Raw genomic sequence first — 20,927 nt, forward strand, 5'->3', positions numbered from 1 at the left:
AGGACACTGATGCATTCAAAAAAAAAACCAAAATGAATAATTAAACCAAGCCAAAAAGTGGAAGAAATACAGGGAACATGGATAGAAGAAAACACCACTGCTGGGAAAGGTAATGGGTAGAAAACTCTTACTGGAGAAGCCACATGTGTGAGTGAAGCAATGATTAAATCACATGTACAAACTGAACCTTGGCATGTGGGTGGAGACCCGTCCATCTGTAGCCTCTCCCCCAGCCTGCAGGTCAAGATCTCATTTCCCACCAGCGTGAACCCAGGATGGCACTGGTACCTGATGATGTCACCTGGAGGACATTTCCAGACAGCCAACATTATGTGATTAAAACATTAAACTGATTAAGAAGGACACCGGTCTTGTAGTGGTGGGATAGAGAGGTTTATGAGCCCACAAATCAGTGAAGCATTTCACAAGACACTTTAAGCATCAGTGACTTAAAAACATTGATTTAGCATGGTATGCGCACAACACTAGAGCTAGTGATAGGAAAAGTTACAGTTAAATAATGTAAATGCCTTCAGTGATTCACTGATTTTGAAGCAATCATAGTGCTTCGGTGTGGAGCGCAAATAGGTTTTATTGGTTGATTTGAGTTCATGATTCACAGGACATGGTGGCTGCACCCATTATTGTGTTCATGAATCCTCATTCTCCAGGACTAATGTCTCATACTATTTTGAAGACCTGCAGAACTGTAGGGGATATAACCTGAATGATCAACCACTGTAGAGCCATCTGGAGAAATGGCAAGAAAGAGATAGTAATGATACTTTGAATCCAGGTGGTAAATCCAGACACACTGTACTGCAATGCCGGTTCAACAATGGTTCAAGACGGAGAGGCTAAAAACTATCCTGCACCAGTTTTTAACTGAATAACAAACATGACAATATAATACCCATTCATTAGCAGATAAATCCTTTTTTGATAGCATATAATTTTTTAGTACCATTACCACCATGCACTTCCCAAAAATGTAAGTGTTATAACTGTAAAATAAAATGTTTTTTTTTTTTTTTTTTAAATCATTCTTTGGTCAATTTGTTATAATCCAAATTATCAAATGTGGCCTAATACCATGGTTATATCTTAATATGAAGTTCATGAAAGCACTGTAAAGCAACAAGATTAGATAAAGTTAAGCAACTCACTTCCTACTGTACTATCATCCTTTGTTTTGATATAGAACTCACAGTAGCATTTGATTATTATCATATGGCAAGCCACACAAAGAATTATCAAGGAAGGCATACACTCTTACCTGAAGTTTTAAAGTAAAATGAATAAAATGCAATGGCCTTGTACTATAAATGCAAGTGTTGATGTATTTTTTTTTTTTTTTTTTACTGAAACAATTTACAAAGTCACGGCTGCCAAAAGCGAAAAAAACTGATGAAAAAAATGCTTGCATTGAACAAAGGACTGTATTTAACCAAATGTCAAATTTAAGGACAGCTATTGATTTCATCTAAGGCAATGCCTCATGCAGAGAGATAGAAAGCTGTTTTCCGTTAGCTGAATTAAGCCTGCACAAAGCTGTGGTGTGCCTCTCTCGTACGTGCTAAACTCTGCAGGATTATACGAGGACCATGGAGACGGCACAGCTCCTCTGAGTGTCCGTACTCCTCGTGTAACCTAGTAGATTAGGTATAAAGCTCACGAAAGCACGGCATGGCAGCCGAGCACGGCAGAAAATGAACACATTGTTAATTTATGATCCCAAACACATGCAATGCATCAGACAGTTTGAAAGCACTTGCTGGTTTTCTTATATTTTGGCATATTTTACAGCTTGTGCCAGGGGAAGCGGATCACATATAATGAGACAGACTACTGCTCTGATCACGTTAAAGAGGATATTTCATCCAGTTTCAACACAGAGGGGAACAAAAACAACATTTCATAAAGAAAAATCTTTCAATTACTGCACAGAGCAAAGCAGGACAGTAAATATACAAAAGGACATAACATGTTCATAAGTTTCCAATTACGAGCTCGACAATATCAAACAAAAAACGCAGAAGGCGGAATGAATTTTACCGATTTCAAATTCATCATCGTCTGTCAGGATATCTGCATTAGCGACAGCTGAGGGAGGCTGGCAGACTCTAAGCTGGTAAGCTGAAATGAAAAATACATGTATAGATCAACCAAAGGGCCTGTGCTGGTGGCTTAAGAGTGAGGCTTTGAGAACCCCCCAAAATGGATGGTGCTTTAAACCACTCACAGATTTTAACCAACTGCTATATTTTTTGTTCTGGATCACGAAGCCATTTGATTACTTCATAGAAGTCCTTTTTTGACAGTGCACGGTAGCCCTGCCCATTTTGGTTCATGCGGATCATGGAGCCTCATTTATACCACTGGTAACTAAATGCAATGTGCTGTAAATACCCATGTTCATATTAACAACTGACTACTTCATTTCTGACATATGGTTTGAGAGATGAAAGTAACTCCAATAAAACGTATAAGACATCTGTCAAATTTTAAAGTTCTCCACAATTAGAAGCATTTCAAACATGTTCATTTTGAGGTTATTTTGCAGCACCCAAAAAAGTCACCTTAAAAATGGCAGGCTATGAAAGGCCAGTGGATAAGCTTTCAAACAAAACTAATACACTATTCCCGAACTGAACAAGGTAAGACAGACTAGAGTTTATCAGGTATTGTGTCCAAACCAGAATTAAGTACTGCATATTCATTTATTTACATTTAAACATTGTGTACACAGATATGTGGATATATTGCAGTCTTCATTAAGCTTATTTATTAATTTGTTTATTTATTCATTGCTTGATTGACACAAACTATGACAGTTGCTCTGGACAAAGGCTTTTGTTTGCCAAGTAATCAAACAACACAAATGAGTGGGAAGCGATAAATATACATGAATAAGAGACTGAACTTCCTTATCTTGCCTTTCTCTCGGCCATGCACTCACCATGGTAACGGAGGACAAAGAAGCCGCTGCCACTGAAGTCGCTGTGGAACTTGATGAGCACCTGGTTGGAGGTGCTTTGTACGGCTTCCAGCGCAGTGGTTCCGCTGAACTGTCCAACCTGTGGTGAGTTCTGATCGGGTCCATCCCTGCACAGACAACGGAACCCATCAGCTGAGGTTCATCATTGCAAATGATCCCATAAAAGTGTAAACATTATTATGTTTTTAACTCACCCCAAAAACATGCTGAATATTTTCAATAACATGAAAATACAGCTAGTTAATCAGCAAATTTGAAATGAGAAAAATGCATGTAATTAAGCAGTGTGTAGATGGGAAATTAAAACAACATCTTTGCATACTTTAAACACATTATTTTTTGCTGAAGTCAAGTAAACCCAAAGTGCATTTACTTACAGACAGCTCAGAATAGCTATACTATGTTTTTAGTTTAGAAGCAACAAATTATCATATTTGTAAGTATCTTGTTAAAATGCAGTAGTAAGCAACTTTAGTGGCTAGGAAAAACTGCAAATGGGTCAACAAACAAATTCCATACACTGGTTTTATACTTTTGGGTATGTTCCCTCCAGAAGCAGTGTGAGCTATCACAATCAATGAATTAATAACACGAAGATGCGACTATTCGTTTTGTTTGACATTCACCTGAACATGCATGTCTGAATAAACTACACAGAACATTACAGTTAATGAACATAATCTAACAACCAACCCAAATATACCACTGCAGGTTTGCTGCAGGCTGAAAAACTGGAGCACATTACACATTACACATGAATATATAAAAGCACTATCTTCATGAAATATTGTTGAAGCCTGTTACACTATTTATTAGACCATTAGCTCCCATTGCTTAACTGTCTCATAATTCAAACGTGTAAGAATTCTCTAAAAACAACCTTTAAACAACAATTCCCTGTTTTTTCACAGAGGTACCAAAGGAGCTGAATGTTATCAAAACTAATTATCTCATCAAAGCAAAATGAAAAAAGAATACAACAGGGCTTGCTTCAGATTGAAATAATACAAAATATAAAAATAAGGCAGGAAATTGACTTTAAGCAAAAGCGGCTAGTTTTACAACAAAGGCTCACTCAACAAGATTAATCATGGAGAAGAGATGGACTCCAAGTAAACTCGCTTTTTAGTACAGTCAAGCTTGGCTAATGAACAGCAGGCGACAGCTGATTAAACTGGGTCATCCATTACTTTCTAATAGTTGAAAGGCACACCATATGGTTGTTTTAGTACACAGAGAATGTGGAAAATTGCAGCATAGAGAGGTGACTCGGCATGTTCCTTTTCTGATGACAGTTTACCGACACCCACCCCTACCCCCACCTCCAACAGATGGTTCCAGACACTTTGGAAATGCTGAGGGACATGTGAATGGTGATGAGTTATGGGAGTTAGGGATTCCTATTGTGATGCATTGAGGTTATTGTAAAACAGAATTTTGGGCCTGTTCATTATTTTGTGATCAAGAGATAATCATCTCAGTATTTGCTCAATTATCTCAAGATCATAAGAAATAAATATTCTGATTATTCCATAGGCTTAACTCTACATGGATAAAAAAACAGTCCTTATACAGTTCCTCTGACTGGCTATATCTGATAGGATATTTATTCTTCAATTTCTATGGGAAAATAGCTCTAAGCACTCTGTATTACTGTGGGAGAAATATCACTAAAATACTCTCCATTGAGGAGTCATTTTGGACTAATAAAATCAAAGACTTTAAAATAGAAATGGCTGTGTCCAAGGTGCACACAGAAAAATAAAATAAATCTGTACCATACTTCACCATTGTAATATGAAGCAAAAAACATTACATGGAAAAGCATGACCAAAATGGTTGACCTTGGAAGATAATTATATTTATCATAATTTGCAGTGTAGCTAATCATACTGTTGGTGGCAACAGGCCAAAAGCCACTCATGGCAAAACTACTGATATACATAATAAACACAATAACTTACAATAAGACTCATTATATAATATTGTATTCATGAAAACTATAACAGGATTATAGCGTGATGGGTGAGAAGACATACAATGTCACAATTGAGTGCCTCCCTATGATTTGAAAGGAATGGAACTAATTATTGATTACATCTACAAAAAGAAAAACAAAGAAAACAAGGATTATCTGTCTTTTTTCTGAAGCAGACAAATATTTATCTTCCTTGACAACTGAGCGGATATCTTATCACTCCAAGATCTCTGAGTCTACAATCTAAATTAGCATTTTATGATTTGATATTTGCTGTGTGTGGGGTAGTTGCACTAGTGCATGGGCTAGTCCAATGCGTTAAATAAAAATGTGAAGTTATCCATCTATCGAGCACTTTCATTCCTCAGATCTGCTAGGTTATTCATCTTTCCTGCGCTACCATCACTCAGCCACAAGCAAATGTCTCTCTGAAGAGACTGGAATGTGTGTGCCAGTAAGAATGTTCTCATAAAGCTATTGTTTCTGATAAATGGGATATTATGAATAAAAATGATGCCATGTCAGTTCAGGATGTATTTTGTTCGTACGCAAGGCTGATAAATGAGACCCTCAGGTCTGAGATTATCAGAGATCTCCAAAGATATTCTCAAATGCTTATAGACTACGCATCACTGGTGAAAGTGATGTATATTTTAAATTCATCTAATATATTATTCCACTCCCCTTGTTTTTCCCTGTTTCTTAATGGCAGGTTTTCTCCAGATGTTAGACACTTCTACAATGCACTGAGGAGAAATGAATGATGAAAAGATAGTGAGACTGCAAACTGTGCAAATACAATAATGTAGTTTCTTTTGAAACTCATTTTTTAGACTGGAGAGGGTGGCAGGTATGCGGGCAGTGTTCATAAATAAATGCACCCAGAGGAGTTTAAAGTACAGAACAGCATGAGGGATCATAGAGTGGAACAGAACTATTCTCCTCACTCTTATAAGCACACCCCATAGTTCCACTAGTGGGGCCAAGGTGGATCAGATCCCACTTGTTTAAAAAGAGGGGTATGCTATGAAACAAGAAACAGGAGGCAGGGGAAATCACGACTGTGGTGTCATACTTCATCATTTAAGAGTGCGTAATTCTAGGTGTTTCAAGTTCGATCAGATTATTAAAACTAACAGATGATGTCAGAACAATCTTGTACTTCTGACAATAATTCCACGGATGGGTTCTTATCTCTTAGCATGGTATCCAAGATGGATTTGCATCAGTTAGGATCAAGTCAAGGCGGCATTCCTACCACTTTGGGGTGCCATCATAGATCACACTGTCCAATCAGTAAAGATGCCATGGATAGGTTGACATAGTCTTATGTTACAGTTTACAATAATTGCTGTGGTGTTTTTCGATTATTGTTCTAGTGATGATGTCATAGCTAATATGATTCTTACCACACAGTGATATAGTCATAGATAGGTTCAGTGCTCAGGAGAGTGAAGTTGATGTAAATTCCATTTCCAGGTGGTACCCTGATGTTCCAAAAACAGTCCTGAAAGTTGGGGTACTCTGCAGGATGCCCAGGGGAGTAGATGGTCCCATTCACCAAAGTGATGTTACCCCCGCAGAGAGCTGTGGGACAGACAGCAAAAGAAATAACCATGGTTTCACATACATGTACCTATTAGAGCTTGATGCTCAGTCGCTCTTACTGACTTGTATCTTTGCTCATATTGTTCGTCTTGCACAATGAATTTACTGTACCTTACCATAATTCCCATATTAGTTGCTAAGGATAAACGTTTTAGTGCACAAATAGCTCACATGAAATTATTTTAGCTAGTAGCAACATTGAAATACCTTATATGGTGTGACCATAAAGAAAGTAGGGATCAAGTTTCAGAGTTTTGAATATCAAAGTTGGAATGAAAATAGCATACTCTTTGGTTCAGGCTAAAGAAATACTAGAAGCCACATATATGTGTTTCCCTACTGTGTGTCAAATTAATTTCAAATGAAGGTCACAATATGTCTTCTGCCTTCTTCCTCCAGTGAGCAGCTAATTCAAGCTGACATCCGAAGGGTTTTTTTAATTAAGAGTGAGGGAGCGAGGTGCATGAATCCACTGTAATATTCATGCTCTTTTTGGCAAGCTGATGTTATACCCTGGGGTCAGCAGAGAGAACATGTTCTGGCAGTGGGTCAGAAATCTCCACAGAGGGCATAATATGTTTAATTTAAGGATAGGATCAAGGGAACGGATGAGTTCCACATTGACTCATGCGTTTTATCCATAAACAAACAATTTAAACCAACCATTTAATTTAAAAAATCCAATGCTGCCATGAGTAGGAGAGAAAATAACTTCCATTACCTCAGAGATATGATCTTCAGTGTTACTGACCACCCTCAGTGAACTGTCACTGAACCCCAAAGGGCACAAATCAAAGAGCTGTAAATGCAATCGCACCTTCTTATTATAATAAAATACACAGATTCTCTGCGTCATTATTCTCAATTCCAAAAAGAAAGGGTATAAAAGAAAGAAAAAGCAAATGTAAAAAATAAAAAACAAAAAGGGAATAATGAAAAAAGCCTGTGAACTCTCTTTAACTGTGTGTCAGGAGCGTTTGCAATTTTTTGAGTTAAGCAAGTTTCTGAGGGAGCGGTATAACAAAAACAATGATATGCACTAGGGGTGTCCACAAATACAAATATCTTATTTGAAAATGCGCAAACAAAGACATTGTAACAAATAATACGTATGTCTGAATATTAATACAATTATTCTATTTTTTTTTTTGTTAAACAAAGGCAAAGTAATAGTGCAAGTCTGTATGTTGCTGCTGTCTTGATTACATTTTCAGAACTGCCGCATAAGTTCAGGAGGAAGTGGGAGTAGGCCAAAGTTCTTGGACGTGTGTGTCCGTGTGGGAGAAATTTTATCTGTGTGGGCTATCCATGTATGGTTGGGCTGCCACTACATCAAGTGTTTACTGTTAGTCTATATAGCCTTGTTTCTCAGATGCTTGTTATATGACTCCTGGTTAACAAGAACCAGTAAAAACAAGCAGGGTGCGTTTTCATTCAAAAACAGAAGTCATGCATTTCTTTATCAAGAGTGGAGCTGGCAAGCCAGCATCAAAGCTTCAAGTAGCCCTCCCCCAGCTACCCCTCGCCTACATGGCCTGTACTGTAGGTGACTCAGAGGCAGTGTAGGCTTGCAGATGTAGCGTTCACACACATCACCACTTTGTCCCCAAAATCTAAATGAGTAGCATGAAGCGAACCAATGGGCTTCATTCACAAAACTTTTCTTAAATTCTTACTTTTGTTCTTAAAAATGTTCCAACGAAAAACCAATAAGGGATTCATGACACATGTGCAGACCTTTGTTTTTGTGCATATCCCAGGTGTATGAGATGATGAATGCAGACTGTTTGTAAATTTTATGTGCAATCCTGTGCATGTGATTAACATAAGGAAACAGCCAAACACAGATAAGAAAAAAATGATGAATGTCGAAATGTTTGTAGAAACGTTCTTACACACAGTTTACAATCAAATGTGATTGTACACATATTTCATGAATGAGGCCCAATATGTCTATGTAATCTATCTTGAAAGTCCATTATATGTCCTTCATATACTGTACATGTTTTCTACTGAGTAATAGCCGACTTGTTACTTAATCACGATATTAACTCCTCATTAGCACATGAGCTACCCATAATTGACATAGTTCATTGCAAGAAGATATATTCAATTTATTAGTATTTGATGGATATCAATGATAGTGGATCTAAACACAGAACTATTCTGTGGGTATAAAGCCAGAATTGCATTCCTCTTTGGTGTAACTTCTGGTTTAAACTACGCCCACTTCCAGTTTCTATCCAAATACAAACCCAAATAAAAATACAGTTGAACCAATTCAGATACAGATACAAATAGTGGTACCCCTGAATACCCTACTCAAGTACAATATAAATGGTCTACACATTTATTTATTCATTTCCAGTCTTAGATGCAGTTCCCCTTCCAATGTTCCCTCACTGATTCTACATCTTCCATGGCAGGATCCATCCCTGTGAAGTCAGTATATCCAGTGTATCTAGCTCTTTTCTTGGTCAATAGCTCACAAGTTCTCTGTAATCGACACACATACATTATTTATGACATTTCCTCTTGCTGTTTGCAATGTAGATTTTTTTGAGAAAGCCAAGTGGCCAGTATTCTTACAAGCTGTCGGCTGCAGACAGGTTATAATGCTGTATGTCCATATTAATTATGTCATGCTCATTCTTGAATATTGACATTTCACAGGAAATCCAGGGCCATCTGCCCAAGTGTAAATGATCTGAATCTGTGAGTTCTTAGGAGGTGAATAATGCAAGGGGAAATGTACTATAATAATTACAGAAGGGTCACGTCCTTGCACTATTGCTAAAAAATACCACATTTGAAATAAAGAAGGGCCAGAAAAAAATCAGTTTGCAAATGAGCATGATCCTGGGTCACCAAAGAAAAGCCAATGCAGAAAAAATGCAGTAAAGAGATTCTGCTTAACACTTGTTTGTTATAGGTTATGACAAACTTGAAACCTGGATAAATATAGAATTAATAACGGATTTAAATTAAAGTTGCTATTTTAACATCACTTTAGTTATGAACACTGCATTACACACAACCTCTAATCCTGAAGTGTTCATATATTAGAGCTTGTACTGCATTCATACATACATATATAATTCACAGACTCTGAAATCTGTTGAGTTGCAGGAGAAGAATTTCTCCTACGGACTCCTGCATATAAATATGTGTCTTACTCCTGGCCTGGATTCAGCCAATAAAATCATTCTTTTCTTGACAAACACAATATGAGTCACCAAAATTAAAAAGCACCACTAACTATTTTATTTATAAGTTAATAAGGTCACATTTTGACTAAATCCTTGTTCATTGTCCTCAGTGCCAAAATGAGTCCCAAGCCTTGCCAAGAACAGGCCATATATTCAGCATTCCCTGTAATTTAATTTTGCTCAACCACTTTGTAACAGTTGTATAACTGTAAACATCACTGTTGGCTTAAGGTTCTAAAGACCTGATGCTCTAACATAAAAAAATCTATTTTTGCACTTTTACTCTGTAGTTAATTCAATTTATGGCCTTCTCGTATCTTTGCAATTGTGTCAGGACTGTCAACATTAGTACAGAAATGGCCCATATTTTAATCATTTAATGATATTAAATGATTAAAAAAACGGACACAGGAAGCACTGATGCTGCCCTTCACTGTCAGAGTGCAGATTGACTGGACTGACAGACAGGAAGTGAAGATAACTCATCCCACCTTCACTGCATAATGATACACAGGCAGAAATGGAAGACCCCGCCTCTCACCTTCGCAGCGCGGCACAGGGTGGTTCCAGGTCCGGCTGACTCCATGGAGACAGGTGAGCGAGGCCTCTCCAATCAGGGAGTACCCAGGCAGGCACTCAAAAGATACAGTCAGGCCAACACCAAAATCATCCCCAATCACTATGCCATTGCGAAATGGCCGGGGGTCAGGACAACTCTGCAGCTCATATGCTGAACACAGAAAACAAGCAGAAAAATAAGTACAGGTATTCACTTCAAATCCTTAAATGGTTGACAAAGGCCTTTCTGAAACCAGTACCTTCACAATGTTTACTTTTATAATATTCTTGAGTCTATTCACAATATATTTTTCATTATTAGTCCCTGTGTCCCTGAGAAGGCAAAACAGTACACAAAAGAAAAGAAAACAAACACAAAAAAGAACTCATATTCATGTATATGGGATACAATTATAATGTTAAAACATGTGCTGCTATGACAATCCAACAAGATGCATGGAAATAGTCAATATGCCAATCAGAACACTTTTACCAACACGGACGTCTTATGTGTGTCCGTGACAATCCGAAACGTTTCTGGGTGACGTATTTTTAAAATCTCTGACAATCTCAGTGAGTGGCAATGAAGGCAGTGGGTCCCGAGATAAGGATGACCTTACCCTGGTAAATTATGTGGAAGCCAGGCTTGTTCTGTGAGTAGTCACTGTGAAAGAAAAAGCTGGTCTCATGGGTGGTGCTGAAGAGCGGCTCTGGAACCACAGGGCCACTGAACCTGTCAATCACAGAACCCATCTCCTGTGAACCGCTGCGGATCTCCAGGTAGTCATGGATGGCCTCGGTGGAGAAGTTCAGGAACTGAATGTGGATTCCTTAAATGGAACAGAACAACATTAAAGATAAACAAAAACATACAAAAACAGCAACAATAACATGAAACATAAGACAGAACTGGATCTTATTTTTCTTATTTGAACCAGGAAGTCAATTTGAGGGAAATTTTCTTAATTTCTTTTGTCAAAATTTTGCTGCCCATTGCATAACTGCTAATCTTTCATAAATTCATCAAATTAAATCTTTCCTGCCCAAGACTGATCTATTGCAGCAAACACCTGTTCTTTTAAACTCTACTTCTAAGTGTCCAACCCATAGCCATGGGGCACTATTCATGCCAGTATACAATATTTAATATAAAATAAAATAGAAATATTAACAAACTTGAAGGCTGTTATCTTCCTTGTGTGTGGTAGCGCACTCTAACTGCGGCATTTCACAGTACGTTCTGCCAATACACGTATACTATCGCTGAAAGAAATCTATTATTACTTGTAAAACCTACAGTTGAAAAGGGATTATTTCTGTGAGTTAACTTACTTCTATTCTGAGTGATACTGAATCAGGGTTAAAGTTACTGTTCTACTGTAACCTACCACTTTAGTCACATATCTCGTCACATTCCCTTAGACATCCAAAGTCTCCAACAGGCACAACTGCACTGATCTCTGGAACTTACATTTCTCTAGACAGGTCTCCACACAGTAAAATGTTAAGTCAACACTTACAGAGTACACATGGTCCCTATTGGACTCATACGGACTCTGTTAACAGTAGTATTGACACTGGACATTTAACTGTGCAGAATGATCAATTTTAATTAGTGGAGGTGCTATGTTATACCTGTGTCTGCTGACATGGACAGTCTAACACCATCCCAGTCCTGATAAAATGTCCAGAATTTATGCAGTCTACAATAATTAATAGACCCAAAATGGATCCAAACAATGGCATAACTCCAGTTAGTTTCATTACAGACATACACATACAAGCAACTATTCTAACTCCTAATGCACACAATAAAAAGAGCATATTGTAAACCAGCATTTCCCAACCTTTTTCATCCCATCCACAACACACAAGTTTTCAAAAGGCAAAAACGAATAAATAAAAAAATTCCTCAGCCAGTGCTTTCAATATCAGCAGGCACTATTGCTGAATATTGTATTGTTTGTACTTTTTGACAGGACAAACTTGCTATTTCCTTTGCTGCTTGCAGAACTAACAATGAGCTCATAATGGCTTTGCACACTGGTAATATCACTGATTCAGTGATCGCGCATGAATTTTTGTCTTAGCCACAATCTCAGAAACTCAACAGCTTCAATGCTTTCTCCGTTGCAGCAATGGTTCTCAACGCTTTTTTCACCCCCTTATCATTTGCACCTGTTTATGAGTTTGGTCTCTCAAACAAATGAAGTAATTTCAGTCTTTGTTAGCTAGGGATGATTGGTAATGTGTTGAAACCTACATTTGCTTGGAACCAGGGCGTGCTTTGAGAATTTCTCCACACATGTAAGGCATAATGGAATAGGCCAAGATGGATCCCAGGTGTATATAAACCCAAAGGATAGCTGTAATTGCAGAGGCTGTTGCTCACCAGCCTAGCTTTCTTCCTGCACTCGAGTAAGTGTTTACTGCTGCTGCAGAAGAGCGATGGCGAAGGAGGAGGAGGTGGGGTCCTTTGTTTCGGGAACTAATCCCTTTCCGTTTTGGAGGCTGGTCCACTTTTTCACAACTAGTCCACTCACATTATAGGGACATGATCAAGAAAGACCAAAATTTAAAAATAGCCCTTGAGGGTTTTAATTAAGTGATCTAGATTTTAATGACGATAATTCAGGATTTTGTGAATAAGATTCATTACTTTTTATTATTAAATTAATTTTAACCTTTTTGTTACATGCCACACCTGATTGGCACACCACTGTTCTTTAAATTGCGGTTGAGAAACTACACTGTTGATCACAATTAAATATCACATTCTCTTGAACAGCACAGCTCATAATTTTCATTGTATCCAATATAACACTTGATTATTCATAGAAGTAAATCAGCTTGATAACATTAGGCTACTCAAGGACAGACTAAGGTATACAAGCTGAAATAAAACCTGGGATACACACAGTCTATTAGCATCAGACCTGATACTGGATCAACAACACAATTTCACCTGCAGTGTCACTATGTCATACCACTAAACATTTAAACGCACCAAAGCCAACGGGAAGTTCAACGGTCCAGCTGCAGTCCAGGCCACTGGGGTAATTCCCGGGAAAACCTGGACTCAGGATCACGCCAGCGAAATCAGTCCTCGATCCACCGCACTGAGCTGTAAAGATTCACCCACAGCCATGTCAACAACACATCAACTCTCATATCAGTACAGTTCACTAACACATTAACACTCACTTCAACACATTCCATGACATATCTAGGCTAAACTCAAGCACTCAAGCAAAGTCAGAGAGAAAATAAAGACAGAGATGAGGTCTGCTTTACAAAAGCATTGAGATAGCTGATTCACTCAACAATTACCTCACTGAAAGTCTCTCTAGTGAAAAGTATACAGATGAAAATATGATGCAAGTCAAGAGACTTAGAATTGATTCTATTCAAGGCTTATTAAAGTAATTGGCTAGGCCATCTACAATCTCATGAGAAAATGTTGCAATAAAGCAATCCATAAAAGCTGGAAAATTCCTGAAGACAGGACACAAATTAAATATACTACCAATAAACAAGAACGGGGTTTGTGCTGATGCAGAAAACGACAACGCTGTAGGCAAGTTTTCTACAACTTGTGAAAAACATTGGAATTGATTATTAGGGATAAATTAAGTCTTTTTTCTCAACAAAAATACAATTGCAGGGGATATTCAACAACGATTTCAAAAGGTATCACTCAACATATAACAGTTTTTTTTTTAAAGATAGTTATAATATCTTCTGACACCAATCAAATGTATAGTTGTAACATACAGTAACAGACAATTCAATGCCACATGAGTGACTAATAATAAAACAAAAATCTCTTGGAATTAAAGGAGCCAGCTCAAAGTGGACTCAATATTGACTTCAGCATAGCATACAAAGAATAAGAATAACAGACCTATTACATACATAGAAACACATTTCTAAAGTGGGAAAAATGTATGATATAATATCACGCACATTGATCTAGTACTAGTTTTTGTCCTCTAATTCTATAGAGCACATTTGACAGCTAGTACTCCAGTTGTGGAGCAGTACCATGAATCTACCTCTCCTTATAGACATCCCATCACCTGATTTCTCGACAGCCTGACAACTGAAATTTCAACACATTTTCATCAACTAAAAGAGACATAATCCTCTCTGCCATTAAGGCCCATGTACCTTAATGATGATCTAATGCATTTGTACAGCCACAAGACGAAAAGAAAAAAGAAAGAGAACCACCCCCTGGATCTTTTCGGCACACTGGCTTGACAGAAGAGTTCTGCTCATAGTTTGAAAAATAGCAAGCATTGTTTCTCTATATAGATTCAAGTGTCTGTGAAATCTAAGGGACAAAAAAATTTCAAGGAGAATTAATGGCATTTTCCAGCTGAAATGCTATCAAGATTGAAAGTTATGGATACTTTGTTCCTCATTGCGTCTAGGAATGTGTAACAGCCAAGCAAGCTCAGTTTAACTTCAAGGAAGGTGACAAGCAGGAGATGAGTGTGACAAGGAAATGGGAGGGAGAGAATGAGCCCTAGCCTAGATACAGATAGCACTGAGCCACTCAATATGCAGTTGTGCAGAAACTTAAAAAATAAAATCAGTAAATGTGTATTCCAGTGGAAGTCCTTCAAACAAAGCAACATTTTTACCAGTGGGAAAAAGCTGAACACTCAATTTCCTTTTCTGAAAAAAAGGAGAAAAGGAAATGAAATCTCGTTCAGTCAGATACGGTCAGATGGACTTTACTGACCCACACTAATAAAGTTTCTCCTATTAAGTCTCATTACTGACTGCACATTGATCCTGTCCCTCTCTTGAATGAAAGTGTTGGGTTAAGCTCCAGATCCCAAATAATTTAGTGGATATAGCCCTCAGTAACTTCTACCTACATCATCATTCCATACCAATTTAAGTTAACAACAAACATTCTTTGAGGCCGTACCAAGACACAATGGTACCGGAAAATTCCATCTTCTGACAGGTCCAGGCATACATGTTATATATGTGTTACCCTGTGGACGGAGAAATGAACATTAAAAACTCACCTGTTCATTAGTAAACTAGTCCATACACAACTTAAATTCTTAAATTAGAAAAAAACTATAATTATGTTCATGGTGATGGTACAAACTCTTAAACGCATTGGCTCTCATTAGGCTCAGGGTTAAACCACTTACACAGTCACTACAAGCTACACTTAAGGACAAAGCAAGCAAGCAAAGACCAATAAATGCACAATAACTTTCATATTCTGTAAGAAGATATTTATCATTTAAAGTTTATGTTACAGTAATTCCATAGTTAGTCTCATGGGTACTCTCCAATTATAAGATAAAATTTAGGTCTCACTTTTTAAAACAAAAAGATATCTGGTTCTTTCAAAAGATAAGCAATTGTTATAAATCTCTTTTCACAGACAAATAAAGAAAAAACATATCCCAATACACAAACAAGTTTTCTTGAAGATGTATCGGAGCCACATAAGGAAGCATTTTATAATAACGACACAGTGAAGAAAAATTAGTTGAAAACTTAAGATAATCTGGAAATAATGAAGGATGTGCATGAGTAGCTCTTCATGCTCTCAATGCTAGCCAAGGGCACTGTACTTTAGCTGAATCACCTCATACCTTCTTTTGATACCCTGCGCCCTGGCTCCTCTCTAAAGACTGAAGCTAAGAGGGCCAGACAGATTGGAGCACAGGGAAAAACTGGTTGCTACTAAAAGCAATGACCCAGGACAGGGAGGTTTTCCTTCTTGTGAGACAAATGTAAAAAGGCTGTGAAAGGTCCTCTGTACTGAAAGAGATGGTATCTTCAAATGAAGTGGTAGACCTAGGTCCTGACTGTGGTCAGTACTGATCCAGCAGTGCCTATGGCAAAAGGTAGAGGTTTCCCTCATTTTCATGGACGCTGCGGCCATATGCTAAATGTGTAGTTTCTTTTCTACTACATATGATAGGTGGTGACTGTGCTATTGCAGAATGGATGTGGGCAGAACCCAAGTGGGAGCTAGCCATTAGTGGAGGCTGAGATGAATCATTCCTCCTACCCACTCCCACTGCAACACTTCATATGTGAAATATGCAATACAAGTAAAATACCATATTGTTATTTTTAATAACAACAATACTACTACTACAACCGCTACACATACTATTGCTACTACTACTACTACTACTACTATTAATAATAATAATAATAATAATAATAATAATAGACCTACCTGCAGAGAGTAACCTGGGTCACACAGAAAGGAGACCACGTCGCCTACCAGAAAGCGCTCGCCCACTCTTACTCCATTGTTGGGACTCTGGGGTTCTGGGCAGGAATCCAAACCTATTGCTTGGGACAGAGAGAATTGGGGGTCTGTACAAATATGGAGACTTTGCGGATAGAGGAATAATAAGACAATTTAGAATGAGATCAGTTGAAAACATTTTCAAGCTTGGATAATTTTTCAATGTTCGAGTAATTGGAGCGCACATATCTGATGATAACAAAACGGAGCAAAAATAAATAAAGAAATAAAAATCTTTTGCACTCATTTTCCCTGTCTATATAGTATCACATTGCAGCTTGAAAATGTTGTCAGAATACAAAGTTAAAATATTTAAACGAGGTGATCAGCAGCTCAGAATGAGCACAGGTTCAAATCCAGATTGTCCAAACCTCGCACCTGTGCACCCTGAACACCCATCGCATGGGTTTATTCCTGGCATAACCTGCTAACTGCACAATTCCTGTACAATCCAGAGGTAACTCTCCCAAAAAAACACTCATCATACAGCACCTGTGTGCTCCAGGGGGACTCTCCCCTCTACACACCCCCTGCACAATATCTGTACTTCAGGTGGACCACGCCCACTACACACCAACCATACAGTAGTTGTGTGCCTCAGACGGACCCTGTCCACCCGCAACACGCCCAGGGTACCTGTGTACTCCAGGTGGAATCCCGCTGCTGATACACTGATGTCCGATTGGAAGGTCAGGTACAAGTTGTTTGAAGTGCTGTTCAGAAGCTGAGGGATTGTTGTCCCTGAAATGTTTGACCAGAAGGCTGCTGTTGTTTGTATGGTATGTACAAAATATTTGAGTGATTCAGCTATACTGGTGTCCAGAAATACAGCAGTCAACAGCCTCGCAATTTCATCAATTTTTCACTTACGACAGACACTCTCTATATAAGAAAGGGCAAGCTGAGAATTGGCTTACATGACCATTGACAAAATATCTGTAGAATATGATGTCCCTGAAACACAACTGAATCGTGTAATAATTATATACAGACATACAGGCGTACTGTAACTTCTAGGGAAGTGACAACTGCTCTGCTATAAAAGCAAAACTTCCCTGTCCCTAAATGAATCATTTGTCACATTGTCAGTCCTCTTCATTAAAGTTTATGGCACAATGACAAGAAGATTTATAATTAACATTACCATTTTAACGACAGCAGGCTAACGCAGTACATCTGTGATGCAGAGATGAATGTTCACCTGAATAGCTTCCGAGCCTCGGGGCATTATGATCTGCCCCGTCATAGAAATCCAGGGAGTCCCAGTTGTGCTCCGTGCCAAAACTTACGACCTGGATCTGAAGGTTAAACAATCGTACAAAAACGTTCAAACATTTAAGAATAGATTTAGCGTATGATACACAAAACGTTCGCCTTATCAACTGCCAATCAAGGCACCAAGATTTCACTTGAGTTCAACATCACCAAAGGTTTAGTTAACAAGCACTGCCATTACTTTTGACTTTCGCTCATTTCACTGTGAATGTTTTTTTTTTCCCCTCACTTGGATCCCAGCTCCTTCTGGCACCGAGACCCTCCAGACGCAGTTGAGGTTGTTGTCGTACGGCTCGGGGTATCCCGGAGACAGGATGGTCCCTCTGCGGGCAGTCAGGACGCCACCGCAGGGCACTGCAAGGCAGATAGAGATCGGGAGGGGGGAGAGGGCCAATCAGAGCGCGGGCCCACAGGGTCAGGCACACACGCACACTCACACCAGCAGACCAGCGGGAGCAGCAGCGGTGATTCAGGAAAGTAAATGCCGATTAAGAAATGAGGGTAATGAAACACGACATTTCAAAAAAGCCAATACAGAGTGACTTAAAGGACGGGGACAGCATCTTTTCAACGTAAAATATGTGCTTTTCATTAAGGGTAAAATTAAATAAAAGCCATGCTTAATAATGAGGAAAAATAAATGAAATTTTCACTGCAGGACAAATCCATGCCTCAGAATCAGTATTTGCCAAATGTGTCTTACAGCATGTAATTATTCGTGCAAGGGCAAAAGAGTATGTGGAATGCTGCAGCCTGCTCAGTGGAACCATTAATTCAACATGCATCCATGGCAACCATTAAGAACGAATAAAAAGGACGCACAGCAATTGGATGAAACATTGAACATAAGGCTGCTAAAATAGAATCAACTCATTGAAAACAAAAGCACATGGATATTGGTGTCATTGACATTTGATCAAATTAAACTTTAGAATGAGAGCAGAACTGGTATTACATGAGGAGTGCTAAGAAGTCTGGCTTGTCTGGGAAATACTGGTAGGGCACATGCCTGGGTCACCTCTTACCTTGCTGATCACCCTTATGTTCACTCTCTGCTCAGTACTGTTTCTCTACCCCAAGGCTCTGCTATGGGTCCGCTCTTGCTTTCTTTTTACTGGTAATGGATGATCTTTACTGAAAGTGGCATGCGTGTTTATCATGCAAAACAATCAAAAACAGATATTGATCCAATAAAGGGAAGTGCCTCCCCTATTGTACCTCTCTGGCCACCACACAACAAATGAACCCCACTGGACGAAACCCAACTGTACTATTGCAAAAATCAAATAAAGGAAATTAAATTGCTTGTAGTGTGTAAAACTCTCACTGGATAAACACATAGGGGGTGATTCATAAAAGTTTGTGGTAATTGGAGCTGATATCCTCTGTAGAAGAGTGTTTCCTCCCAGGGATTTTTCACTGTTAATCTGGCCACCTGTATTGCATTCATTTGTCACTGGCTAAGTGAAGGACTCCTGGCCTACTCTTCTTGCTCTTGGTAGGATGAGGACGATTGTGTCACACCACTGTGAGCTCTAAGATATAACCTCACAGTTATGAACACAGAGTCTCAGTCCTGTGACAACAGAGGTCAGGGAGCTTGTGGTGAGTGCCCTTTACTGTTTACTTTTGAGTCACTGTATTGAATTCTCATTTATGGCACATTGCACTTCCTGTGCTTCAGTTACATTACTTATACATCTCTGCCCAGCGAAATTATTTTATAAAATATATTTTATTTCCTGATGCCTGGTCAAGCCATTAGGATATTTCAAATTGTGATTTGAAATTACGTTGCTGTGGAACATGTATTTTTAAAATAGTGTGCTTTAAAAACTGTTACAAAATCAGTTTTCTCTGAGACTTCTTCATGAGTTATGTGCAGCCGGTACATCATATGCCTGTATATTAGGCCCTTCAAAACCTAAACCAGTTGCACGCCTGCCCACTCTGGTGTGGAGACAACAATTTAAAATGCATACAATATTGTTTTTTTGTTACCTGCATGCAACGCACCATCGAGAATAAGGCAGCAAAAAGCTGACATCATTTCAGTGATCAGTTGCCACATTTATGAACAGTGCACACATTTTGTGACTGAGGAGCTACCGAAAACTTTTCTGAATCACCCAGTGTGATTTTTGTGCTCAGTGGTTTGGTTAAAGGTGGGAAATAAACTTTGCATTTATATGTTCGCCTACATCAGATAGGAACATTTTGACTGCGAGTGTGCTGAATAATAGAGTGAATGAAATGACTCATTAAAACAAAAATTCAGGCTCCTATGTTTCCTATGTTTAGCGTTAAAGAAGCACGTTTCAGTTTGAATTGAGTCCAGTGCTGTCTCCATTAAGGATAACTCTCAGAATACTGGCCCAAGTCATTCACAGGTGCCCCATTATCCACCAAGAAACACCCTCTCGCTGAACCAGCCACATCCTCACATCCTCCTCAGACGCCATCAGAACAGCCAAAGAACGCAGAGAACAAATGCATGACCGCGGAGGGTAAAAATGCACCCTCTTTCATATAAATCTTGGTGACAGAGAGAGTGGGCGAAAAGAAAAAATACAGAACGAAAGACCACCATGGAATACAGCACATCTTACAATTCATCCTTCTACCTTGGAGAAGGAAAGCATAAAGGGGAAATGTATTCAAAAAGGACAAAGAGAAGGTCTTTTCTGAATTTCAATGATACTTCCTGGAGAGAAACCATGGCACACAGTCTTTTCCCCCATTGGACAGCTTAGATAAGCAATTTTCTCCTGTTTGTTAAAGGATTGCCTGCTCCTGTCCTACCCAGTCTGAACACAGTAGTGTAGAACTGTCAACAACGCAATCTCCTTTGGATAGCTAACACATCCAAGACTCTCTTCTCAGCATACACCTGATTCCATCTGTCATGAGCAAGGTGGTGATCTAGAGGTCAATGCTAATCACTGTTTAAACAGCTCCGAGGAAGCAGGGACAAAGGGAGGGGACAGCTAATATAAGAGA

The 20,927-nt window shown here is 38.7% G+C and overlaps 1 protein-coding gene across 4 annotated transcripts in view; it reads right to left on the bottom strand.

The window, feature by feature from the left end:
- The window catches only part of LOC135260434 (CUB and sushi domain-containing protein 3-like), a 325,294-nt gene that overhangs the window by 59,189 nt on the left and 245,178 nt on the right, over positions 1 to 20,927 (bottom strand). For all 4 annotated transcript variants that reach the window (XM_064345673.1, XM_064345666.1, XM_064345659.1 and 1 more), the window contains 12 exons: positions 18,157 to 18,281; positions 17,854 to 17,950; positions 17,289 to 17,393; positions 16,578 to 16,696; positions 15,294 to 15,363; positions 13,359 to 13,475; positions 10,972 to 11,181; positions 10,335 to 10,523; positions 6,386 to 6,563; positions 2,960 to 3,105; positions 2,056 to 2,136; positions 188 to 301 (listed from right to left, as the gene is read on the bottom strand). In XM_064345673.1, the coding sequence (XP_064201743.1) occupies positions 188 to 301; positions 2,056 to 2,136; positions 2,960 to 3,105; positions 6,386 to 6,563; positions 10,335 to 10,523; positions 10,972 to 11,181; positions 13,359 to 13,475; positions 15,294 to 15,363; positions 16,578 to 16,696; positions 17,289 to 17,393; positions 17,854 to 17,950; positions 18,157 to 18,281 (1,551 nt within the window). The remainder of the gene's footprint in view (positions 1 to 187; positions 302 to 2,055; positions 2,137 to 2,959; positions 3,106 to 6,385; positions 6,564 to 10,334; positions 10,524 to 10,971; positions 11,182 to 13,358; positions 13,476 to 15,293; positions 15,364 to 16,577; positions 16,697 to 17,288; positions 17,394 to 17,853; positions 17,951 to 18,156; positions 18,282 to 20,927) is intronic.

This window comes from Anguilla rostrata, chromosome 1 (genome assembly GCF_018555375.3).
Source record: "Anguilla rostrata isolate EN2019 chromosome 1, ASM1855537v3, whole genome shotgun sequence".
Taxonomy (NCBI): Eukaryota; Metazoa; Chordata; class Actinopteri; order Anguilliformes; family Anguillidae; genus Anguilla; species Anguilla rostrata.